The sequence below is a fragment of the Sinohyriopsis cumingii genome, chromosome 17 (assembly GCF_028554795.1).
Source record: "Sinohyriopsis cumingii isolate HCF-2022 chromosome 17, ASM2855479v2, whole genome shotgun sequence".
Taxonomy (NCBI): Eukaryota; Metazoa; Mollusca; class Bivalvia; order Unionida; family Unionidae; genus Sinohyriopsis; species Sinohyriopsis cumingii.
In genome coordinates, this window is record NC_142977.1 from 95,065,139 (window position 1) to 95,092,470 (window position 27,332).

The 27,332-nt window shown below is 35.0% G+C and overlaps 2 protein-coding genes across 5 annotated transcripts in view; one reads left to right on the plus strand and one right to left on the minus strand.

Moving 5' to 3' along the window:
* Window positions 1-834: 834 nt before the first annotated feature.
* LOC149779467 (uncharacterized) lies at window positions 835-21,204 on the minus strand. Of its 2 annotated transcripts, XM_089940155.1 has the most exons (5): window positions 21,049-21,204; window positions 13,029-14,098; window positions 10,656-10,713; window positions 8,292-8,551; window positions 835-5,071 (listed from the first exon to the last, which is right to left on the minus strand). In XM_089940155.1, exons 1-4 carry the CDS (start codon window positions 21,152-21,154, stop codon window positions 8,298-8,300), a joined length of 1,488 nt encoding a protein of 495 aa, XP_089796281.1. In that variant the 5' UTR covers window positions 21,155-21,204; the 3' UTR covers window positions 835-5,071; window positions 8,292-8,297. The 2 variants fall into 2 exon arrangements, with proteins under 2 accessions (XP_089796281.1, XP_089796280.1); XM_089940154.1 differs by having other exon boundaries at window positions 835-8,551.
* Window positions 21,198-27,332, plus strand: part of LOC149779468 (peroxisome biogenesis factor 10-like) — a 46,086-nt gene continuing 39,951 nt past the window's right edge. The window contains exons 1-2 of one of the 3 annotated variants that reach the window (XM_089940157.1): window positions 21,198-21,266; window positions 25,346-25,810. In XM_089940157.1, coding sequence (XP_089796283.1) covers window positions 25,702-25,810 — 109 coding nt within the window. In that variant the 5' untranslated portion in view covers window positions 21,198-21,266; window positions 25,346-25,701. Of the gene's footprint in view, window positions 21,401-21,618; window positions 21,746-25,345; window positions 25,811-27,332 lie in introns of those variants that run through there. The other 2 variants (XM_089940156.1, XM_089940158.1) reach the window with 2 other exon arrangements.

The window sequence follows — 27,332 nt, forward strand, 5'->3', positions numbered from 1 at the left end:
ATCAGCATGTGATTAACTAGCTAATATAGTAGCCCAGACTTCCTCTGACCATGCATATCTCAGACGGTGTATACTTAGTATAAAGAAATCATAAGTCATGTTAGACTTCCATGTTCTGAAGTTGCATAAATAATGCCTGAGATGACACAAGAAGAGAAAGCAAAGCATAAATTAGTAATTTAACAAGTTGTAACTTGCTAATATAAATATGTTGCCTGTTTCTAACAAAAGGAATTGAAAAAGTCAGTGTCACATTTGAAATTTATAGATTATGCTTTGAACATGTGCATTTTAAGTATTTTGTTGACTGTTCTAGTGAAACTACACAAGAGGGTAAAACCAAAGCATAAATTAGCAATGCAACATAGTAAAAACTTGCTAAAACCAACTCTGTTACAAACGGAGTAAGCAAAAAAAGTGAAAGTTGCGCTAACTTGTAATGACCTTGCAGAGGTTAATGATAGCATGGTGTTTCATGGTCCTAAAAGGACAAAGTCTATAATGGTGGCAAAATCACTCAAATTTGGCAGAAATTGTATAAAGAATGTATACAACCTGCAGCAGAATGATTAATCCACACAATAAATCCAAAAGTAACATTAGATGAGTCAATTAGAAAACAAAAATGGTTTGGATTGTCGGAAGATAAACTTGATGATGTTATCCAGTACAGAAGCGAAGCTAAAAACGGCACAGAAAAAGACAATTTTGATAAGGCTGGATTCTCAAGATAGCAGGCTACTACTCCTAAAGTAATGTGAGTGTGGAACGTATTTGAAGGAGAACATTTTGTCTTGTATTTGAATGGAACAAATAAATATGTCACACGATAACTTTCTATAAAATGACTTTTATTTAAAATATCCATTTAGCATTGAAAGACATTCAAAAATAAGGAAGGTGAGACAATCTTCATACTTCATATACAACAAACCATGAATTGCATAGCTTTAAATTAGATAACTGAAACACAATATGATACAAATCTTATGCAATGGAGCACCAACTAGCTTTGCATCTTTCTCAAAACTATTTGCTCACTTTCTGGTTAGTAAGATACATGAACCTTCTCACAGCATAGGTATGTGGACATAAAAAATGAACTGTCATATGTAAGATATCACTGAAGAGATAAACGTAACAATGTTACAACAGTTAATACAAATAAGGATAAGACATACTGTAAACTCCAGAGAGCTATCAGATTATGACCATTCCCCTTTTGGTATGCACTTGAGGTTTCCTGGCTGAGCAGCGATATCAAAGGGAGGGAATCTGACCTAAGGCTGCTTACCTTGGTGACCAATTAATGTTAGCTGTAACAGTTCTGATGGAGAATATTTAAATTAAGATTTAATCGTTTTCTTGTATTGATACCCTATGAAACAAAAACTTAAAACCTTGATTCTGACTTCTCTCTTCTAATCTGATGTATCTTTTGTAATTTTACGATACACTGACTAAGATAGTGTCAGCAAAAAATATATTTTAGCTACTCTTTAGTTATCACAGGTTTTTCAATTTTAAAGTATCCAAATCAATAAATAAAATAATGCATTTAGCTGAAATTATTAGCAACACATTTTTCACTGTACTGAGAGGTTTTATTTTTAATGTTATTCACGTATTTTGCATGCAAGTTTTCAAATTGTTTTCCTAAATACAAAAAGAAATCACACCAAAGGACTCTCATGTTGTTTGCCAATCAAATTACTGAGAATACAGATGACTTGGAAAGTACATGTATGGCTACATTAAAAAGAATCAAAAGACTGAATAGCACCTGAAAAATATTGGTAATCATATTCCTTTTAACAATCATTAGCAAATGCATTGGACTGGTCTAGTGGTAGAGCATTCACCTCAGATGGGGGAGATAGCGGGTTCGAACCCTGGCTGAACCATACCAAAATTTATAAAAATGGTGCTCACATTAAGAGGTTAGTGTTAGGACTAGTTGGCCTGGTGTTAGGATAATGTGACTGGGTGGGACATCATGTTATATGTCTGCGGCATGATGCTCCAGTGCTAGACATCACTATAAACTGCCACAGTGCAGACATGGCAGCAATATGTCTAAATAATTAAAAATCCAAAACACACACATTAGCAAATGTAAACACTGTCATGTTTTCCTCTTTTAACAGAACTGACCACAAAAAAAATCAAAAAATATATTTTGGGGAAAAAACAATTTAAACATTAAAGCAATTAGTGTTGCTAAACATTTTGACATAATGACATAAACAATTAAAAAGAAAGTCCTTTTCCATGACATTAAGACTTAAGTTACTATAATGAATTGATAAATACTATTTTTGTAATAATTTTTTACATCAGTGTTCTTAAAATCTTCAGAAGAGGCTATTATCATTGTCCACCCAGAGCGGCCAGATTTTACTGAGTGAAAGTCAAAAACTTTGAGTAACCTTCATGTGGCAGTCCATAGTGCCAACATAGTTCATGCATGAATAACTACCATGATTAGCCACTACAGATCAGATGAAGCATAACATGAAATGCATACAGTATGCTCTCTGCTCATTTAATTCCTATACTCATTCACAATGTTGAGGGGAACATCACAATATACAATGTTTAGTCGTTAATGTGGAATGTTTACCAATGAATAATCATCCTTATTTCTACTTCCAACTGCACTGATCAGAACTGGCTAGAATGTACACAGCATGGAGAAATCCATGTGGTTACATACTTGACACGGGTTAGTAAAGCATAAAATGTTGGTCACAGTGACCATCTTTAATTGTGAAGGTGTTGATCAAGTTCCTTGACTGAAGCATAAAAAGCACACAAAAGCAGGATTTCCAACAAAATGTCCACCAACCTGATGTCACTAAAGCATGAAAAATAGGTCACAGATACCTCCTTTTATCATAAAGGATGCAAAACTTATCAAGATGTATCTCCTCAATAAGTTTCATGATTACAGAAAGAATAGTATGCTTATAACTGGTGAAAAATTTAAACACAGCCAAAAAGTAAAATACAAGTCATTATAAGCTCCTGTTGATGCAACAGTGTGGCAGTAACAGAGGTGTAGATCTTCATCCATTTCACAATTTTAGTGCAAACAGTGGATGAGAAATGAGCATCAAGCATAAAATTTAACCTTGAAGTATGAAATACAAGTCATAATGACCTACCACTGAAACAGAGGAAAAGCTTATCAAGATGCATCTCCTGACCAAGTTTCATGGTCTAGATAGCATGCTGTTCACACAGCATGCAAAAACAATTGCTGGCCTTAAGCTAAATACAAAAACATGACCTAAGCCAATAAAATGTAGGGTGCTGAACTTTTCTGCATGGTGTGGGTATGAGATTCAACCCAAGTCAGTGACCTACTTTTGTGACAAGCATAGTACTCATCCAGATGCATACCCCATCCATCCATGTTTCATGATTGTAAGTATAACAGTATGATACAGGGTGCAAAAATACCTATGCAGTCATGGGTTGAATGCAGAATTCCAGTTTTGAGGTGTGACGAAAATTCATTTTATGATGCATCAACAGAGTAATATTGCAAAGCAACAGTTTAAAAAACGTTGGAATTAAAGCCAAGACCTGATTTCAACCAGCAACCCCGTCTTGGGGTGAGGGGAGGATTCAATGCATTTTCATTCCAGAATTCACCCACAGTGCAAGTTTGTTAATAGTTGAAGTAGAATATATTTATTGACCAAATAAAAAAGATCGACAGACAGACAGACAGACACACACACAAACACACAAAATAACACCCAATTCAAAAAGGAATAAATAATGATCTAAAATGTGCAAGTTAAACAATATGCTAGAATGGGATATTAGATATACTGTAGTAGGGTGAGACAAAAATGGTACTGGTAGAGAAATTGAATGCCCTTTGAGTCTGCCACTTTCTAATGTACCTGGCATCACACAATACATTATCCAACTATTCTGACTGCAGTTTTCTTTCTGATTTTTAAATTAGCTTTTGTTTCTCCACTTGTCACATTATTTCCTTAGCATGTCTCTTGTCCAATTTTTTAGCAGGAAATTGTTACATCATTCAAATGATTAACTGCAAGCATCAAACTGAATTTGATTACTAACAGCGCAATAATTATTAACTAGACTTGTCAACATTTTATACAAGTGCCAGTGTGGACATATTCTCCAAAGACAACTTCATTTTGTCTTAAGCTGTGGACCTTATTCAGAAGGAAAGGCAGAGAATGATGATCAAGTTATATTGTCTCAAATTAGGTATCTAGGTGAAGGGGCTGATTTAAGAAATATATCACTGATACAATGGAAATGTACCTAGGATAACTGGACAGTTTCAATAAAGCTTCCAGTGAAATTATTAAAAAGTACATTAAAAATTCAAAAACAAAAAAAAAAATCACTAGATACAATGTGGGTCTAAAATGTTTTCAAAGCACGCAGAAAAACGGGTGTCACTAAGGGGTATATAATTCCACCCCTTCCCAAAATGACTGCAGATGATATCAACACATATCTGTCAAAGTTTGATGTCAAAGTATGAAGACAAAATTGTAATAAGTGTCCACCATATTCAACGCATCACAGTATTTGTGGACTACAGCTAAAGTGTATGGCAGTGTGTTCATGACTATACTTTCTGAACCAAATATATTCTATATATGCCAAATTTCAAACCAAATACATCACAACTTCTGGCTGTGTTCTTTGGAGTGTGTCTTAACGTCAGTTTGCTGGGTTTTTTTATCCTTGATTTGACCATTTTGTCTAGTCTCACTGATCCTTTTGGGTGTAATTCTCAAATTGCTTATTAAAAAAAGTTGAAATGTAAAAAAATTATTAACTTATTCTTTTATTTGCCTGAATTAGTTATGTGCTGTCTCATATATACACACTGTAATCTTAGTGTGTGAGAATCACACTCTTCTACAGGATATGCCAAGCATCAATATCACAACTGGTAGCACTCAGTCAAACTTTGAGCATGCCCAGTCCATAGGTCACCAGAATTTAGAACTTGGGGAAAGATCAGGCAAGAAAACACCCTAATTACAACAACAAAGAAGTTCATCATCTGAAAAGAAATGAAACTCCATATCATATGAAGAGAGAGTTAGAAAATAATTTCGAGAAAGGCTAGGAAAAAAAAGATCCAATTCTTTCATGTAACGTATCACTGAAGGGACAGGGTACAATTCTTAAGTCAAATGGATTACAGTATTTACATTGTCATTAAGCATATCATTGAATGGACAAGGTACACGTGCAAAAAGAAACAAAAACAAATCCTTTTTAATCTACATCTACACTGATAAATAGCATCTGTGTCACATGATTATCATATAAATCCAAAACAGTTATAGTGCACACAAAACATCAAAACTATTAGACAAAACAAATAATCCCAAACAAATCAACCAAGATTATTTCCTTTTCTTTTTACAGAAAAACTGCAACAAATATACAACTTATTTCAGTCTTTTAAGGCTACAGCATATAAAACTGAAAGCATTCAAAGAGAAGATAATTTAAATCTGTATCTCTTGTGAAACCAAATATGACTCCTAATACATGTATGTACTATCTCTGGAGACTACTATACATATCCCAGTGCAATATATTTTTATGAGATTTCAATTATAATATTGCAAGCTGGATATAAAATAAATGGCTAAGGCCTTGTGGAGAGGTTGTAAGAGTTGCATGACAATGCAACATTATCAACTTGAAAACCTGTTCAAGAAATATTTCACAACAAACTTGAAGAAATGATAACAAGAGTACCAAAAACAGTGCATGATATGCCTGCTGCCTGTCTCATTTAGAATCATGGAGACATTGACACTGAAGGTTGTTTTTTTTTTCCATTCAAGGTACACCAACAAGTAAAGTTTGGTGGCTATTATGCAAGTTACCTCCCTTAATCAAAAGTGTCATGACCTTGACCTTGACACATACAATCAACCAATGACTTAGTCATATCAAGGCAGCACATCTTCACCTTAGTGAAGGTATCTTTTGTAGATCTTGAAATATTACATGGAAACCATATTACTTTCACGAGAATAGTAATCTTAACTATCGAGTCCCATTCCTGCATCAACAAGCTTCTTTATATCTTGTATCAATTCTGTTACATATTTAAAAAACCTTGACCTTTGAATTATTGACCCCAAATCAATAGTGTTCATTGCTCCTACTGGAAAATTCACTTGTAAAGCTTGGTGAAGATATCTGCAGTGGAACTAAAGTTATCCTCCGGAATCCAAATTGTTAACTGATGGACAGCCAAGACCATAAACTTATATGCCCTGCTTTATGGCCTGGAATATCACACCAAAAGATAGACTTGAAAACCCACAACTGGGAGCCATGGTACCTCAGTCGGTCAAGCACTGGACTTGTAAACCAAGGATCGTCAGTTTAATACCTGCCCACTCCAGTTTGGGTCAGCTACCTCAGTCCTTGGGTAACAAACTTGGCCCTCATTCCCTCTGCATGATATAGCCAATAATGTATATGAAAGTGCCTTCAAAAAAGCCAACCAATAATTCTGATACTATATTAAGAAATGTTACAACATATACACTGAACCATCATTAACACAACTTGATAACTTGCAAACCTGTTTATAGTTTCGATGCAGGTATAGATCCCAATCTTTTCTTATAGGAAATGCATAAAATAGACAACTACTGGCCTAAAATTGTAAAAATGCAATCAAAATTTGTAAATGAAAGCTTAAAATATCATTAATTTAACCCTATACCTCATGTAAGCACCCTTGGATGCCTCTACTCCATTCACATGGAAGCGCCTTTGGATGCAACTACCCAATTCACATGGTAGTGCGTTTTGACGCCTCTACACCATTCTCATGGAAGTGCCTTTCAACTCCTGCTGTAAACATCAGCCATTTTGAGCGAGTTTTCGTAGTGCCACCTTTGGGTAAAAAACCCTACTGGATACTACATTCATTGATATGAACGACCATTATATCAGATCACATGGTCGCTGTTTAAGAGCTGGTTGTAATCTGATATTTAAAGTAACTAAGTCATTATCTCCATACTCTAAAATAGAGGCCATGGATTTTGTTCAGTACTTTTTTGAGTGTGCATGATTAGAATCAATACTATGAAAGCTTCAATAACTTAAGTACAGGCTCTGATATTGATGGTGGCACCAATTAGTTTTTAAAAATTATCCAATTCAGATGATTTAGCGATGTAGACGCAAACAAAGAACTTGTAAATTTCTATTCTTGACATGGCAGCTACGGTTAGTCACATGGCTTCACTGACTTAACAATAAACAATTTATTTCAAGATTTAAAAGCACATAATTCTTCCATGAAAAATAATTACAAAGCTATATCGATCGGATTTTACTCTTAAATCTTTCAATACATCATAGATGTGTACCATGTACTACACTGTTGTAACAGTTAACAGGCAGGCCTATGTGTATGGAGTCAAATAAATAATAGGTGTTCTATTTATATCATACTGCGCTGTGTAACTTTGGTATATAGATACTGAGTGGTAAAATGCCATACACTCTATGAGGTAAAAGGTTAATTGTTGAAAACTGCAGTTAGTTCTCCTTAATTTGGGATTGGCATCATGGGATTCATAATATTTAATATCAAACTGTATATTTTCTAAGACTGTCTTTAACCCAAATAAATCTTCATTAATAATGCAATATACAAGGATATATCAATCAATAAAATTGTTGGAAAATGCCTACTGGTAGCAATAAAATGGAAGTCTTGTCAAATCAAATTCATGCTTTCATTTTAGCTTTTAATTCATTTTCATCCTAATCATTTTAAATGTGACATGCTCTCTTCTATATTCAGTTGTGAAAAGAGTCAAATGACCATTAAGTTGACACAAGCAAGCATTTCCATCAGAACCTAATCAGCAAAAATCAGTGATCAGTTGTCATCTTCAGATCACTAATATTCATAAATATTAAAATCCATTCAATGAATATTTCTGTAGGACAAGGGTGACTACAATTCTCATGTATCAGTGAAAGTTGTAATCATCCAGTCCCCTTTGCCCCAACTTTTAACCAAAATTTTTGCCTCCCATGCTACCTCATGCCATTGCCTATGCCACAGTCTGCATTTATGAATCCTCTTTCTTACGAGTTATCGAGGTAGTGGTGAACTATATACAGTTTTTGTCCTACTTTTATTATTTCAAAAAACAAATCCTGCCAAGGTTGCTTAGTGTATGTTCCCCTCTTCAAAGTGATACCGTATAAGAGATAGCAATAAATACTGCATATCAAGGCATCCAGTTTCCAAGGTCTGGCTTCAACACCTTCTTGTACCCAGAGCTAGGACTAGGGATGAAGAAGCAGCCCACTGGAAAGTTGCTGACTGTCTTGTTGAACAGTATGAGGCTGAAATCAGTGCATCCCTGCAGCTGGAACTTGTGATCCTCCTCTGTTGTGACTCTAGCAGTCATGTTCAGAAAGTCTACACAGAGATCCACCACCTTGACTACTGAGCCAAGACATATCCTTGGGGGATGCTCCGCTGGAAAAACAGGTAAATTATCTCACTTGATTACTTCCCATTAAAAATTAAAGCATTAAACAATCAAATACTTTCTTATTAATTTCTAGACAAGTACAAAATTAAGTGCATACTTTCCAGTCATACTCTGCACATCTCATGATGAACATATTGCAAATACTGTGATGTGGGAATAGCTTGGTTTGGTTTGGTGTTTCACAGCATAGTAACACAAGTAGTTTTTTATTTAGTGCCATGGTAAAGATAGAAAAGTGCCTTGCCCAAGCTCACACCACGGTACTTGAACCAGGCTAGTCTGATGGTACATGTAGAAACCAAACTCACACCACGGTACTTGAACCAGGCTAGTCTGATGATACATGTAGAAACCAAACTCATACCACGGTACCTGAACCAGGCTAGTCTGATGGTACATGTAGAAACCAAACTCAAACCCTTTCAGGCAAAAGCCTGGCACAATAACCTCTAAGCCACTGCAGCTCCTCCTCAATTGGGTATAGAGGCACGCTAACCTCTAAGCCACTGCAGATCCTCCTCAATTGATCTATTATTATTAGTGAATATTGCTGAATGTTTTTATTAAAAAACCCACATGAAAGTGCTGGTAAACCCTATGTTTATCATAAGCATAATGTGCCACCAAATCAGGGTCTATGATGCTTGTGCTACTTATAAATAAAGAATAAACTGCATAGATCCAGATCTGCTGGTTTATTATGCATTGGCAAATCTGAGTCTGTGCAGTTTGAAGTTGAATCTGACATATGCGAGTAAACAAAATATTTTTAAAAATTTCATATGTACTGAACACATATGCAAGATTCTATTATCACATGACTGCATGCAAGGTTTTCCACTGCATTGCTTACAGTTATAAATTCAACGAAGCACTTCAAACTTTGTGATGTGAAACTGCGGTGAACTTACCTTGTATTAAATCACGTCATTATATTTTACTAAACTGTGTTGCACTGATGATTTTATGTCATAAAATATAATTAGATAACTTAATTACTGTATATACTGTATTACAATTTGGATCCAACTACAACCTTCATAAGCTCAGCTCTGACATCGTAGCCGATTGTGTGTTAGGAGTAATCAATAGAACAAAAAAACACAGACTCTGATATGCTAGTGCATTAAGCACTGGTAGATTAGGGTCAATGCTGTTTGTACTTGGAGCTGAGTTAAAAACTATAACATACTCTTCTTACTCGTCCACGGATGCCTATTCTATTCCAGATGCTGTTGTTGTTGTTGTTGTTGTTGTTGTGGGGTTTAATGCCATTTTCAGCACACGATAGGCTATACATGGCGGCCAGTATTAATGGTGGAGGAAGAACCCAGAAAACCCTGGAAAGAACCACCGACCCACGAGAAGCTACTGGCATGCTTTCTCACATGCCCACATTGGTTGAATCTTAGACTCGAACCGCCGCAGACAGAGGTGAGATGGCAGTGATCCGTAACGAAGAGTGCTTTAGACCACTCGGCCACTCAGGGCCCCCTATTCCAGATGCCATAATTCCCAAACAAGCCGACATCAAATTGTTGTGACCATCTATACTCCCACCATATACCAAGTTTTTAATATCTATGAAAGTAACAGTAGCGAAATTACATCTCACTCTACCTATGGATATACATGTACTCAGGTTGGAATGGATATTGCTATACTGTCTTATATAGAAACACCCACATTTGTCCATCTTTCTGTGTGTAATGCATGAGATCACAAGTTTGAAACTTGCAACAGAATCCCAATTTTTCTTATACTTTATTTAGTATTTTTATCTTCAAACTTCATTTTAAACTTGCTCATTCCAATTTTTTAAATTTTACCTTTCCAAGGATGGGCGATTAACCTAGTACTTAAATAAACTTTAATGTCCTCACGGCTGTTTTTCTTAGAGTATTATATGAAAGTACGAGTACGTCCTTCTTTTAAAACAAGGAATTTTCAACAGAGGCAAAATTTCTGTGAACAAATATTGTGGATGGCTACAGTTCTGTTGGTCATATGTCATAGAAAACTAGCTACCTTTTGAAACCACTTCAAATACAAAAGTACTTTACATTGGATTTTATCAATCAGACATACCTGATAACATTTTCTTAAAAACTGGTTTCTTGTCTAAAGTGAACTGGAAATCCAATTCCTGAAAGACAGAAAACGATATCACATATATATATATTACAAGTGAAATGATACACCTTTGCCATGTATTGATATGATTCACGATGGACAGCATACAATATGATACAATACATTATTGATTCACACATCAAATTTGATGGTCTTTAGGAGGTTTGTCAGTGGTGGGGTGGTGCCATTTTTTATGTGCTGACATATCAGTTGTATTTTTAGTAAGCAGAATAAAGACAGACATGGACTTATCATCTGTGTTCATATGCCATTCTCATCCTTGACATGGTATAAAAAGTACTTCCAAACAGACTACCTGTTAGGTGTCAATAACTTTTATTACACCAAAAATTTTAAGTCATTTCAGTCTATCTTGTTATTTGCATTGCATGAATGTTTTTAAAACATCTTATTACCAAATTTTATTTCAGGCATTTTATCAGGTGCATGATTCATCTTCATCGTCCTTTCATTCACATTCCATGAATGTTTTTAAACCAAATTATTACCAATTTTATGTCTTCAATTTGAGGTTATCCTAAAAATGAAGAAATAAATGTAGTGCAATTTCCTCATGCAAAGGCAATCTTATCTAGAAGAAGTCCAAGTGTGGTAGATGACTTACAACAAAATCCTTCTTACTGTACTTTCTACAGATGCAAAACAAATGTCATGGCCACATACTCTTGTTTCTGGCAGTTTAAAAAAAAAATGTTGACAACACCTGCTTCACTTCTTCAACTTAACAAGGTGACTATAACTCATGCAGTTTGGAATGTTCCCTTGCCGATTGTGTGCTAATTTGTTTTAACTCCGTCAGCACATTGACTGATTATAGATACCAACGTAAAAGGAGATGTTACAAATGTGTTCCTCATGTACAATTTAACACTTTACTGACCACTGGTGCAAAGTTTTTCTGCTGCTTTGTAAATAAATTGACCTAGTTTAGATGCCAGTATTTCTTGTGTGTCACACTGTCAATACACTACCATTAGTTCTGACTGGTGGTTATTTTTACTCTGAACTCGAAGAAACAATAACCACCAATCCAAATTAGATGTGACATATTTCTCTGCATGACACATCAGAAGTAAAGCCCTCAAATTAGATGCAAGCAGACAAGATACAAAGCAACAGAAAAACGTAGCATAACATGGTTATTAAATGATCAGAAAAGTATGTATATCATACATGCGGAACAAATCTGGAATGTCTTCTTTATCAGTGGCTGAGGATCCTGACATGATAAAATAATCAGCATGGAACTGGGTGGGTTGGGAGGTAGGGGTATATTTCAAACCGTGCGAGTTAGCCGACTTGTGTTTGTTAATGTGTAGAACACAAGCTGATGTTGTCAATAGTTTTTCTGTCTTATTGACCGAAATGAGTACATGTGTCTGCTACATTAACCTCAAATGAATTCTCAATTTAAAGAACAAAAATACAAACAACTAATAATTATTCAAGACAACTGAATAGTTAAAGTAACTTGTGCATGGTAAATATAGTTTGGTATTGACTCTTCACCTCTTGTATTTATACGGGTATAGATATGGAAAATGGGTATAGATATGAAAAAAGTATTGATTCATTGATATATTAATTGATCATTTCACCCCTAAGATATATATATATATATATATATATATATATATATATATATATATATATATATATATATATATATGTATACACATACATACATACACACACATATATATAGTGTTGATTTATAACACCTATACAATAGAAACAACTGTCACAATAAGCTCAAATGGAAAATAAGCACACAATTTTAATGACTATTTGCTGCATGTATATGTAACCCTTTTCATATTTAACCTACTTTCAAGGTTACCATCTTTTGCAAAAACATAGATATCCAACAATTTTGCTAGATCAAACTGAGAGAAATTTTAATATTTTCATCAAGTTTAAGAAGTATTTCTTTTGTTCATATTGCATATTATTTTAAGTTTAGCAAAAGAGCTGATTTAAGTAACAGTTGCAAATTTTAATTCTGACCATTTTACATTAACCCTATTTGCTCACAATTACATTCTATTCTGAGAGGGAAGAGAAGTTACTTCAACCAAATGTTTAAGTCCAGCATAGACTCTAAAATCTGCTTTTTCCCTCAGTGATCTTGAGACTGAAACACGACTGACAATGTGGGAGCTGAGATCAGACATTTTCTATCTTTTTAATGTAATAAAAACTATGTTCAATTGACTCATCAGCAAGATAGGTGAATATTATTTTGAATCAATATACATTGATATTAATGCATTTCACACTGTACCTACTAAACAATCTGTAACTTACCTGCGATTTTGAGAGATAAGTAAAACTGGAACAAGCCGCCCTACTTATCTTCATCTCGTCGTTGACAATTCTGACACAGCATATACATGTCCAGTCTGTGCACGTGCAGAAGCCCATGCCATATTTTTCAGTTTTATTATAAGAGATATTTGACCTATTAAACAGATCAGTTGTATTTGACCTATTAAATAGGCCAATTGGCTCTAAAGGTAAATATCTACTTATGTCTATTTTTTGCTGAACATTCAAAAACTGTGTGTTTTTCATAATATTTCCTATATCTTCCACTGACAGATTCAAACTCCACTGTATTGGTTCATGAATATATTTGACATATTCTTTTTTGGGAAGGACTCCAATTTCTGAGAGTTTCTCAAGTGTCTTATTTTTGAATTTTGCTCCAACTTCGAGGGTTTTGTTTTTCACTTTTTCTCCTAGCTGCAAAACTTTATTGATTCCACTCTCACCAAGCCGCTGTTTTGTCTGATTGGCTGGGAACACTGATGTAGATGACTGGCTCATATTTTTCATATCATTCTGGTAAATCTTTCCCAGATGATCTACAGAACCCTTCCCCAGACTATTGCCTTGTTGTAGGATAGCTGTTGTAGCAGTAGGGACTTGGGATTGCTCTGTTCTTCCTCCTCCTCCTACATTTCCTGCCACTTGAATTTTTTTATCTGCATTTTTAATATTCTCTCCTTGAATCTTATCAACCTGTACCTGACTGTCCTGATATTTAGAAGTTTGTTGTAACTTTGGCTCCTCATTCTGATCTGGGACAATTTTCTTACTTTCTTGATTCACATATTTATCACTTTTACTGTCCAGCTCTTTCCAGTCTGGCTGCCCCTGTATTGGAGGCTGAGGCCCAACATTTTGATTCTCAGGGCCTGCCCCTGGAGGATTGTTACCACTCTCCGGGTCACCTTCTTCAAACTGAGGTTGGGGCTGAACAATATCCTCTATAGGTCGATTAGGTATGGAGAAATATTTTCTTGATAGTCCATCATCCTGAATCCCAAATTTACCATTGACTCGTACTGACATTACCTCATCAGAAAATTTATCTGGAAAACAAATGCAAATCAATCTTTTATTATAAAAACTTCATTATTTTTTAAAATTACATTTAGGATTTGGATCAGCTGTTAAAATATTACAGAGCTTCCAGGGCTGGTCATTAACTGTTGTCAGATTGCTATGGACATCTGAAATATGAATTTAGACATGAAAATCTCTCCAATTGGAAAAATCGCCCTGTGAAGACCAAGCTATCTATTCATTTATGCCAATCTGGTCACTGTGTTTTCATTCCATGTATACATAAAATTAGTGGAAATGATATGTATTCATAATACACAGCCTACAATATATTATCTATACAAATGTATCATTCTGTATCAATTCTTCACCCCCTGCATTGATAGGAGTATCAATATGGATAAAATACTGATTTATCGATTCACCCCTATAGAAAATGCAAATTTATATAATATTGGGAGTAAGTATTCTTTATGCACCCTTTTATTACTCTTACTCCAAGTGTAACTTGGCAGCCCACTGTAGATTTTATGAGCAAAATCATATTTCTGTAAACTTTGGGATGTTAATGGGTTCTCATATTTAAGATTTTGCAAGACTTTCAGTATGAAAATTTGATAAACATTTTAGTTTTAAAAACATCACATACTAAGTATAACAAACTGGGGGAAAAGGAAATGTGAGCCACAGGTACAATTACTTTATGAGCTCTCTCTCCCCTGTAAGACTTTACAAATTGTCTGACTCCTGAGTGTTCTATAAGATTCCACCACTCCCTTAACCTGGCAGCATATATGTTGAAGCATTTCATCTAATTAATTAGCTGCATACAAATAAATACTGAAAATGGAATTCTATCTTATACCATAGTAATCAAAATTAACCACACCCATACCAAATCTACAAATCATGAAAGATGCCATTATTTCAAAGGCTTAGACTCACAATACTGAATTCACAACTGTATTTAAATAAAATAATAATTGAATATGGAAATCTTTTAATATTTAAATGGAAAATATCCTAAATACTATTATTTTATGAATAAGATTCATATTCTAAAATGACATTTTACCAAAAACATGTTTTTTTCCCCTCAACAGTATTCTTTAATATTACAGTAACAGAGAAATTTGACAACAAGAAATATCAATGTACTTATTTTCCATAAAAGTGTTTATGGGTGATGCCATAATTAGCAAAATGCCCTTCTATATCACACTGTTGTTTTAATTTATAACTGAAGAAAACTATCATATTGGAGTTAACTGTTTTTTTCATATCCAGTTCACAAATGGCAATACAAACCAGTACAGTAAGAAACAATGTAGGTCCAGTGATACAAAACAGTCAATCCATTCCTTCAATTACAGAACTTTGGATTCCTTAAACATATTTTACCAAAACAGTATCTATAAACATTATTCCTCATGAATTAAACTGAATCTTGCTTTATCTTCATCTCTGTCACGATTTTTTGGCTATTACATTCTAATCAACTGGCTCTTGTAGTGAACACACTGTTTTTCAAATAAAAATAAATTCTATGTACTAGTCAATGATATTGGTGCTTAAGTACTTTAGTACCTGTGTTCACACAAAAATCTCGCATTTAATGTTTTATCCCACAAAAGTTTATTTTTTACCAAGACTTTCAATATACATGTAATTATGCAAAAAATCCAGAATAGCTGGCATCTCTGCAGACATCACATTAAAATCATTGTATAAAATGATTGATTGCCACTCAAAGAGATTACCCTTGTTTGAAATTACACCGAAGCAAATTCAGTGATTTTCTATCAGCCCACCCACCATGGCAAGGTATAAAAGTTAACAATAACTGAATCTGATTGCTACCTTTAAGACAGAACTGCACAGTTACTGTACAGGCATGGAATGTAACCCTGTTTCATTATCCTTCCTCAAAAAGAATTAGTGGAAAAGTTCAGACATAGGGTAAAAACAATCCCTGAATATAAAACAAACTGGAATTTTTTTTTGTATTGCAACAATTAGAATGTAATGATGGCCACCATTTTGACAATTCAATTATTGATCAAGATATTTTATCCAGTACATTCTCCAATCACATCAAATGTATAAAGTGTCTGCATGGGTTGGAGTTTCAGGCTTGACCTATGTGAAAAAGCTTGCCTGTAGTTTCCATGGGTTGGAGTTCAGGCTTGGCCTATGTGGGTATGTGAAAAAGCTTGCCTGTAGCTTCCATTGGTTGGTGGATCGTTGTGGTTTTCCCAGGTTCTTTCTCCAACAATTATACTGGATGCCATGTATAGCCTATCATGTGCTGAAAAACGATGTTAAGCACACAACACAATCTGGTTAAAAATCAGATCTATATTGTACTACGTGAAGATCTGACAGTGACCGCTTAGGGGTCATGTTCTAATGACCTTTGAATTAGCCAATGGAAATGCAGCTTTAAAAAATCTGAAAGTGATTCAAATTGTTCGGCACACAATACTGCTCTTCAGACACTGCTCAGTCATTTTATCATGAAGATATAAGACTTCATCTGATCGGCTGAAAAACTTAGTAATTATAATAATAACAAAGATCATCAGAATATGACCTGTAAGTGGTCATTGTCAGATCACCATTTAGGACAGTGGAGATCTGGTTTTAATCAGATTGGCCCACAACAACAAATATATATAGAATGAAAGATATATTCTGGTAGATCAGACCCTGCCAAACCAACATTTCTTTCTGTTGGCCACTTGCTGCAAAATTTAATTACCATCAAATTAAAAATCCATCACCCCTTCACTGGGTTCTTCCGCATCAGCCCAGGATAAGAGTTTTTGAAGTGTCTGCCCATTTCTCACTACCATGGCCTTATAGTTGTATTCTAGAAATGTCACCAGTGCAAAAGCTTCATTAGGTTTCTTGGATGTTAATTTTAATTCCTAACTTCATAAGCTAGTCTGCTGTTTTTAAACCCATCTAAAAATGCTTCAACGGACATCAAATCCACCATTTTGTAAGGAATGTCTGGGTTCTAGAATCTAGCCTTCTGATTTCATCTGCAAAGGTTTAATTTGACTCTAAATGACAATACCTGATTTCAGACAATTTTCTCCTAACAGATGAGGCTGGTTGCCTGTACTGAAATCTTTTAATTTAGATAGCTGTCAGTATAGGCGATAATCGTTATGTCTCTGGAGGTTGCATAAATATTTCGTTTCATAGCCTCTCAGATATCCATATAATCTATATCTTTTCAATTTCTGACCACTGATACTTGTCTGCAATTCTTTTAAATGAAGTGAGAAAAACATCAATATGCTCAGCATCATCATAACTTGGCATCTTAATCTGATTGTGCTAAGACAATGCTGGTGTGTATTCATTAAGCCCACACACGTCTCAGATATGCAGTGTCTTGCAAGTATCTGAGTAGGAAATCATTCTTAGATGGTTAATTCCTGTATGCAATACAATGGACCTTGCTGGGATGAAGAATATATATATATATATATATATATATATATATATATATATATATATATATATATATATATATATATATACAGTCCTACCCACTTATATCAACATCACTTATGTTGACAAAAAAGCAAAGTCCCAGTTCCTTGGTCTACTATTACTACCAAAATTCTCATGCTCATGTCAATGTCGAGATAAAAATTAAATGTACATGTCGACAGAAGCCCTTGGTCCCAGCTTGAATAAATCCTTTGTTTTCTAATCATTTATGTCGACAAGCTGCCAGTTCCGACCCAAACTTTGTTCAACAATTAGTTGATCTTGCTGCCAGGCTTTAATTTTCCTGCCTAATCATTTATGTTGGCAAGCGGCCAGATTCGACCTGTACTTTATTCAACAATTAGTTGATCTTGCTGCCAGGCTTTAATGTTGCGGTCAGATACAAAAAACAGGCTTTTGTTTGGTCCATGATAAATTAAATCAAATGTTATTGTAATTTTATCCATTGATTATGCTATAGATAATAATCTCAATTACATGTATATGTATTTGTCATTAAAATCTTTTACTGCTACATGTATTTGTATTATGAGAGAATTCATAACTTATCTCCATGATGTATTTTAAATGTATACCACTTGAGCTGACATTGTTACAATATTGTATTGTAAGAATCATTTTCTTTTAATACCTCATTAGCATGTGTCAATGTATACAATATGACCAAAATCTAGACCAATTTAAGTACATGTACATAAGAACTATGCAACCACGTGCTAATGCCAACACTGAATACTGTAGTGAATGTTTTTCATATCAGGATGTGACCGATGCAATATTTTATTGTGGATTTTATTATACAAAGCTAACCAACATGTAATTTGTCAATATACAAGTGTATTTCACACTGGTTTTGTCTTCATGTACTCAAAATTTCCATTGTTTGTTTTCTCAAAGTGCAAATGCCACTCGCTGATGACACCTATGTCGACAATATTTCCTCGGGCCCTAGGATGTTGACATAAACAGGTAGGACTGTATATATATATATATATATATATATATATATATATATATATATATATATACACCACTCCCTCGATAACTCGCGCCCGTAAAGCAAAACAGTAACAGAGACAGCGACGATGATAGTGACTTCGAAGGTTTCAGTGAAACTGATGTCATTAATGCCGAGACTGTTTGGGAGAAATTTGTACAGACTAATGGTCCTGAGATGGGTGTTTCTCTTGATGATATGGAGGAGTGGATTTGTGCTGACAATGATTGCCCCACAGCCGAATACATGTCAGATGAAACAATAATTAATTCTATAACGAACAAATTTTCAGCAGAAGATGATTCTAACCGGAGTACCACAAGTGTTGAAAGTGATGCAGACGCAGATGTTGCACCACCTCCCCCCTCTGCACAGGAAGCAATCAGATATTTTGATATTGCCATAAGGTGGCTGGAGACCCAAAATGTTGACTATGTAAAGCTCATGCAATTGAGAAATCTGAGGGATTTTGCTCGGCGGGAGAGAAACCAAGGAGTAACACACACACACACACAAAAAATTAACTGATTTTTTCAAAAAGTGAATTGATATTTGTCAAGCGTGGCACAAACGGCAAGTATTAACTTGTTCTAATTTACATTGTTTTAAATTTGTAGACCAATTAAATATGTTAGTACTGATTAACCCTTGTTTTTTTGTTTTCCATTTTACTTCTATCGCATTCAAATCTATCTATCTATCGTTCGATCGACACTGTTTCTCGAAAAGAGTCAATCTTTTGTATATAAAAAAAAGTCTAATTTGGATCAAACAATAAAACTAGAATGTATCCAATTCAACATAAAAATTAGTGACGTAGTACACAATGTGTGAAGTGGTACACATGTTAAGCAAACAGAAACCACGTGGAATAATGTTTTCGATGATCGCCTCAATATACTGTAATTTATCCTGAAATTAATGTTGACCTATGAGGAAATAATAAATAAAGTACACTGTTATGAAGAGATATTTATTCACAGTTAAAAAGAGATATTTATTCACAGTTAATCTCAGCACGATTATAAAGTGAGTATTCAACACTATAATCTGCCTACCTCCCCTTATTTTTTCTTTATGTCGTCGATCACTTTATTGGTTTTGGGCTTATTTTATAGGTCCCTCGATAACTCGCGCCTCACTTATAGTGCGGTCGATGTTTCTGGACCCCGATGTGCGCGAGTTATCGAGGGAGTGGTGTGTGTATATATATATATATATATATATATATATATATATATATATGCTAGCATATCCTCCCCTTTGTTTGCAACCCCTACCCTTTTTAAAAATGAAATGCATCAATGCTATAAAAAAATTTGCACAAAACTTAGCCATTTCATTCACTTGTGTAAAATTTCTAATGTGATTGTCGCCAAGGGGTCCCTAAATTATTGGTGTTTCAATGCAAACGGAAGCTCCCAATGTAAATAAGTAAAAAGATTTCTTGCTGTCCATTTCTGGTTTCTAGAATAGTCTATTTTTTTAAAAACTCTGTCGTCTGTATCCAATATTTGCAATGTCAAGTTTTAATATTTCTAAAACAAATCAAACAAAGATATAAGAGTAACTCTTATATACATGTATTCAAAGAGACGTAAATCCCAAAATTTATGGAATTATTGAGATTTTCAAAAACGGTGAACTACATCACATCTGTTACTTGAAAACATAGACTGGCCCAAGCAAATATGGCAACTGTTTTGCTCAAGAAACTCCTGCATGATTAGAAACACAAGATGACAGTGTTTGGGTCCCCCTGGCAACAATGAGATTAGAAATTATAAATCAACGAATGAAATTACTAAGTTTTGTGCAATTTTTATATGCTCAATGCATTCTATTTTGATATTCAGTAGAGGGGTACAAAAAACCTTGATGGTGTGAGAATCCTAAAGCTTTGATTTGCAAATTCAACTTGGGACTCCTGTAACCAAACACAAGGGAGCTGAGAAATTAAATAGGCACTGATGCCAAACTTATCGTTTCTACTTCTGCATAAAGCAAACCTTTTGAATTACTGTCACTCTTTTGGTGTCCACAATTATTTAATAAACAACTGTTGGGTAGTTCACATAGGATGTTTAGTCCTACAATGTAAGACATCGACCCTGATATTTGTGATTTTGGGTACCAAAAATATCAGGGCAGACGTCTTACATTGACTGGACTAATGGTATATGTTCTATCTCATGTTATGCTTTTTTGGTGGGGGAGGGGATGTTTGTGTATGGCTACATCAGGTTATATTATTGCTGTTTCGCGCAACTAAAACAAGCTTATATTAGTAAAATCGCATGTTTCTGACCAAACAACAGGCAAATCATTGTGCTACAAACTTTTGTTCTCGTTTGGTATATAGTACAGTATATAGTGTATTAATTACTGTTGCATATTGATATAAGCGGCAAGTGTTAACAACAAACACCAAACATTAAATATTGATCATACCATTAGATGCTGGCACGGAAAATATAAGGTATATAACACAAAATAATGAAATGGTAAAGAATAGTAGCAGAAGTCCTTTTCTCCTGTACAGCAGCCGAAAACCCATGGCACCTTAAGACTACTTGTTGTCAAGTTTTGTTGAGGGTGTACGCGACCTTTATCAAACGGTGTAAATAGCGTTTGATGTCAGCTATAATTAGTACCCGTTCCGTACAGAGGTCTGTATGGACTTCGATAAAATAACCAGTAGTCACTTGAAACTACAGAGATACGACTGATGCATCTAAATCTTAGACTCTGCCACGAGAAATTAAGAGGAAGAGTTTAACTATATTGATACTGTGCACACAGGGTTCGTACTCGATACTCAGTAGCGCTTTAATTTACCTATGTGTACTAAACTGGTAATATTTTATGCAAGTCTATAGTACATGTGCATAAGTAAATTGTAAGCAACTATACGAGTCCCTGTGCAGTACAGGTGATTGTTGAAAGGCCTGGAACGGTTATACTGCAATACTACTACACTGTAAGACGTCCATCGAAAACAAGTTGTTCTCTGCCACCAGTTATTCCCCAATCCCGCATCCGAAAAAAACGGAAAACATCGTTTTGATGTTGATGTCGACCCTGGTGATGATGGTGTGGGGGTCACAGTCAGTAGAACTTTAACTACTGCTACTAATAATGTATCTTGGTATGACACGAATGGCAGATTACAAGTAGACAAGATTGACTCAAAGCATACAGATATAAAAATAAATGGTCCATCAAGGATTTTCAGTGAGGTCTTAAGAGATTATTTGGGGCCGGACAAATTTACAAATTAAAATTACATGTTTTGCTAAGTTTAGAAATTAATATCAAGTATATAAAAGTTTTAAACTGATTTCAGCTAAAAAAAACAACAATTCTTTATACAGTACAGTACAGTATTGAACTCTGTTCTTATGATCTGCTTCATTTAAAAAAGGTGGGACTTAACATCAGTTTTTATTTGAGCTGTATTTGAAATAATCATTCTTTTTTTTCTCTCACTATTTGCACGCTGCACTGTAACAAATTAGGTAATGACTTGTGTTAAATATTAGAAACATATGGTAAGTTCAGTTTTAATTCATGAAATGAATGGTCTGCTCTCACATGTCCTTGCAGCTGGAATTGTGGACTGGGAGAAATCAGAAATCACTCCATCCCAGTGTTTTATCCATCTAAGCACAGATTATTTCACTCATCAGAGTTTTTTAAGCTGCTTGGTGTCGGGCCAGTTTTTCGTTTGCCCTGCTTGCTGATAGGCACCTTTTTACCCCATCATCTAGATGACAAAAGGATTTTTATCACAGTCAAGATGCCAGCATTGCCTGCATTGGTGGCAGAATTGCTTATGATATGAATCATAACTGGAGATTATGATCAGTACATACACTGGCTCACAGGAGCCGGGATCACTGGTTACCCTGCATTGTCATGGTCATTGTCAACTGGGAGTCAAAGGAGTGGACTATTCACATCAACCACCTGAAAATGAAGGTTGTAATTAACACTTTCTTTCCTGGAAGGATCAGCTTCTTGAGAAGGTGACCCTTGTAATGTCTGACAACTCCTTGCAAGTGAACTACTGCCAATCTGGTGTTGGTTTTTCAGTGCTGGTGCTCCACATACTAGTCCATAAAGACACATCTCAGGCAGCCACATTGACCTAGCTGACTTATTATTGTGGAGAGGCCAGACTTTTCATGCCAAGTGGTCTCAGCATCCATTAGTCTTTGTGAAATGATGGATTTATTTGTAACTAGCAGGAACCACACAATGCCCACTTTCCTTTCATCAGTTTCAGATCCAGAGACCAGGGCCAGTCGATGCTTTGGCAGTTGGGAAGTGATTCTGGGATACACATTCTCTCCAACTGCCCTGATTCAGAGCGTCATTTCAGAAGACAAAATGGTGAGACCTGCAAAGTGGTTCTCATTGCCCATCTCAGATGGGACAGTGCCTTGGACAGCAGTCTACTTGACAAAGTGGTGTACAATCCAAAGAAATATCCCAGTGATGTCCAACCTGATTCACCAGCCAGTCACACATTTTCCATCCCTGTGCAGACAAACTCCTTCTGCATTCCTCATTCATGTTAGGAAAGAACCTTGGAAACTGGGAAGTCAGAGGGCATAAATGCCGTAAATGATCTTAAAATGCTGGAAATCAAACTCATTTTTGTTTACAACAGTATATACTTTAATAATCTTTGGTAAACTTAAGGTGCGTAATTATAAGTTAGAAAGACAGTCAGGGGCCATAACTCAAAAAATGATGACCTAGGTGGTTGAAAATCAAATTCTTTTGAGATCATAACAGCAAAAAGGTGCACACTAAACTTGGTTAAAATCCAACAATTCCCAGGAACATTATCTTGTGGAGACCTAATTGTTGACAGATGTTTGGACACATTGACATGATAACTATAGGGCTCTGATGACTTCATCAAGCAGAACACTAATTAGCAAGCAATTAATCATTCTAGCATGAACCCTCATCATTTACAAGTTGAGAACAACAGCTTTTTATTTTGCTCGATAGATAGTTCTTTTAGATGCAACATCACCAACAAAATGCTGAGTATGACACAAAAATTTAACACCATCACAGCAGTACACTGACGATATCAGAATAAGATGCTCACATGCTGTACAAAGTGTAGGTGGTGGGAAGAAGCCAAAGTTTGTTATGCCTCCACCATATATATGGTGTTACCAATGCATGTCCTTTCATTCTGTGGCAAACAATGTTGCGTCCTTGACAAATTTAATTTCCAGTAAGTCGCTTTTGAAGGACGTCATTAGTTGCAATTCAACCACTGAATGACTTTTGAAGGACTTGATTAATTGCAGTTCAACCACTGAATAATTTTTGAAGGATTTCATTAATTGTGATTGAAACACTAAGTCACTTTTGAAGGACTTCATTAATTGAATTCAACGACTTACTAACTTTTGAAGGACTTAATTTATTGCAGTTTAACCACTGAATAATTTTTGAAGGATTTCATTAATTGTGATTCAACGACTAAATCACTTTTGAAGGATTTCATTAAATCTGATTCAACCATTGAATCACATTTGAAGGACTTCATTGATTGTGATTCAACAACTGAATCACTTTTGAAGGACTTCATTAATTGTGATTCAACCACTGAATCACTTTTGAAGGACTTCATTATTTGTGTGATTCAACCAAGCATGAGGCTTTACCTTAAGAAGACCTAGATCAAGTTCACGGTTATATCCTTGTGCGTTGCACAGGCCTTTCTTTAATACATGAATCATGCAGTCCAGTAGGATTTAGAAATATTATCAATAATATTTTCCAATGAGTCTGTTGATGCTGTTCTGTCGTTTTGACAATAGCTTGTAACCCATAGCAAGAGTGACTAAGTGGGCCAAGTTTACCATTGGAGATAGGAACTGTCCATTCTTCCTGCTTTTTCAACAATTTTTTAAATAATTATTGCCCCAGTTTAACATAGAACTTGGCACATCATCTTCTGCTCAATAACTTTTAAGAAGGCTTGTTCAAGATTAATTTTCATCACTTTCAGCAAAATGTTATGGAGTTCTGACCCTATATGACTTAATGCTCACAGTTCAATTTCCAATCAATAACTTCTGAAGTGCTTCAAGGACTTCAATCAAATTTTGTATGAGGCTTTACTTTAAAACAACCTAGGTCATGTTAGATTTTCCACATTTTCTGAAAAACTTTTATGTAGTTATGAACCTTGCTTGAATTGGAACTTTGCCTTTCAGATTCTATACTGTAACTTTCAAAGAAATTCATTAACTGGAACCAAGTTTAAATTGCCAAGATATAAGTTGTGTTTTAATGGTTTTCCAGCTAAATTCTTGCAAGTTGTGGCCCATCTTTAATGTAGATCTTTACCATTCAATGTATAATATTGGCAAGGGACATTTGTACATGTTTTAAAGCCATGTTAGAATTGAAATGGCAGACAAAGATTGTGTACAATTGCAACTTTGAGAAAGGTGTTTATTTGTTGTAAGATACCACTTTTCAAAGAATTTTGACATAATTACACAAAGAAGTTCCCATATTATCATTTTTTTTTCAAGTTTGAGATGTTTAAGAAAATCTCAAAAAATTGTTACTGATTTTGAAGATTTCTTATATTGTCTGTTGTTGCAAACGTGCGTTTTCATCAGCATGTATATATGTGATTTAATTTAACCTTTGTCTGCATTTACTATTGCATCAATGATGACTGATTTTGTATGTATATTTTCAGGCATCATTGCAGTGACTATCTGACTGCTAACTTTAATTTCAACATTACAAAGACATAGAAGTGTGTACCCGGAACAGTGTTAACTACATTCAATAGAGTTAAGAGAAAATGAATAGAGGTGTGTTCCTGGACCATTGTTAAATAAATTCAGTACAGTTTGGAGAAAGTGAAAAGAGGCTGCAGTTAAACACAGAACAGTATTAACTGCATTCAGTACAGTTGAAAAAAAGAGAATCAAGGTGTGTACAAGGAACAGTGTTAACTACATTCAGTAGTTTGGAGAAGGTGAATAGAGGTGTGGATACTCAACACTATTAACTGCATTCATTACACTTGGGAGAAAGTGAACAGCCAAGATGCTTGGATCAGCTGGAACAGCAGAGATAATTCGATCTCATCAGAAGGATGACTTTTACCTGAGATACCTACGGGGCACAACAGCAGAAGCCTTACAAGCAGTTTTGGGTGTGGATTAAAATAAGAACAATTTCTAAACCCACTGCTTTAATAATCAAGCAGTTATTAGGATTTACTTTGTTCATCTGTGTGTACATTTGTATGTCTGTTCTTAATTAATTGATCCAACTGACCTCGCTCTCTCTGACATATTTCTGTTCAATTCAGTTTCATTGTATGTGTGCATCTTTGGATAAATTTGTGTCCCATACACCTAAACCGGGTCACTGGGACATAATTTCCAGTGTTTGTTCCACTTTGCTTAATAATACAGGTCCATGTATTTAAATGGGGTGCATTAATCTTTAGTGTATTCATGTTAGAACTTGTATTCTGTTTAGCCATCTTTTGGAAATGATGATTAAAGCCAATTTTTGTGATAGTTTTGGTGTCAGAGAAAAATTGTTCTTTGGATTTGCAAAAACATACAAAGCATATTTGTATTTTGTTTATAATATCTGCACTTTTATGGGAAAATAGTGATTGGTCATATCCATCAGCCTGTCCATGTGTCTCTGCATACATCAGTGGATGTTTTTTTTTTGCAACCTAAACATTATCGACCCCATCTGGGAGAGGGTAATCATATTTGGTACGTTTTTTAATGAGGATGAATAGAGAACAATAAAGATTTTTGATCCAAGATGCAGCCCACTGCTGAGAAGTTATGGGTCAAAGGTCACGTGCAGCAGAAGACAAAAAGCATCCTGGCCTGAAGGCCTTTTTGTTTTGTACAGAGGATGCTGATCCAACATCAAATATGGTCAGCACTTCTAAAAATAGACACAGATTTCATTGATTTCTCAAATACTACTCAACAGAACTTGTCCATATTTGAAAGAAAGTATACTTTCAGAGAAGGTTCTTCAGTTTATACAAATAATTTGCATCCATCATAAAAATGACTGCTGTAATTAAGATATAAAAATTTCTATGATTTAATATACTGAAAAGCTGCTTAAGCACATTTTAGCAAATTTGACTGAAAGTTTCATAGGTCTTTAGAATATATACAAATGATACAGATCTATCATCAGACATGGCCACATAACTTTAATTTCTATAAAAATTTGCATAGCTTTAACTAAGAAAAAAGGTACATATCAGAATTTGAACAACATTGGTTGAAAATGTCCTGGAATAGACGCTTGATAGAACTTAAAATTGTGCTGATGTTCCATCAAATGTGAAAAAATATACAGAAGCTAGAGAAACTTTAAAACAATTGTTTTTATAAATAGCAGTGAAGGAAATTTCAACAGAAGGTATCCTATTAGCCAAGATTACTTGGATAACTTCTCTTGATTTTGACTATTAGGCATAAGGGGCCGAGTGGTCTAAAGCGCTCTCCGTTACGGATCACTGCCATCTCACCTCTGTCTGCATAGGTTCGAGTCTCGGATTCGGCCAGTGTGGTTATGTGAGAAAGCTTGCCAGTAGCTTCTCAAGGGTCGGTGGTTCTTTCCGAGGTTTTCCCGGGTTCTTCCTCCACCATTAATACTGGCCGCCATGTATAGCCTATCGTGTGCTG

What these genes read in the sequence shown, in the direction of transcription:
- LOC149779467 (XM_089940155.1), bottom strand. Translation starts at nt 21,154, where the DNA reads ATGGGTTTTCGGCTGCTGTACAGGAGAAAAGGACTTCTGCTACTATTC. An exon ending in TTCCGTGCCAGCATCTAATG is followed by an intron (nt 14,099 to 21,048) that starts GTATGATCAATA and finishes TTTGTTTTCCAG; the next exon opens with ATAAATTTTCTGATGAGGTA. An exon ending in CTTATCTCTCAAAATCGCAG is followed by an intron (nt 10,714 to 13,028) that starts GTAAGTTACAGA and finishes TCTGTCTTTCAG; the next exon opens with GAATTGGATTTCCAGTTCAC.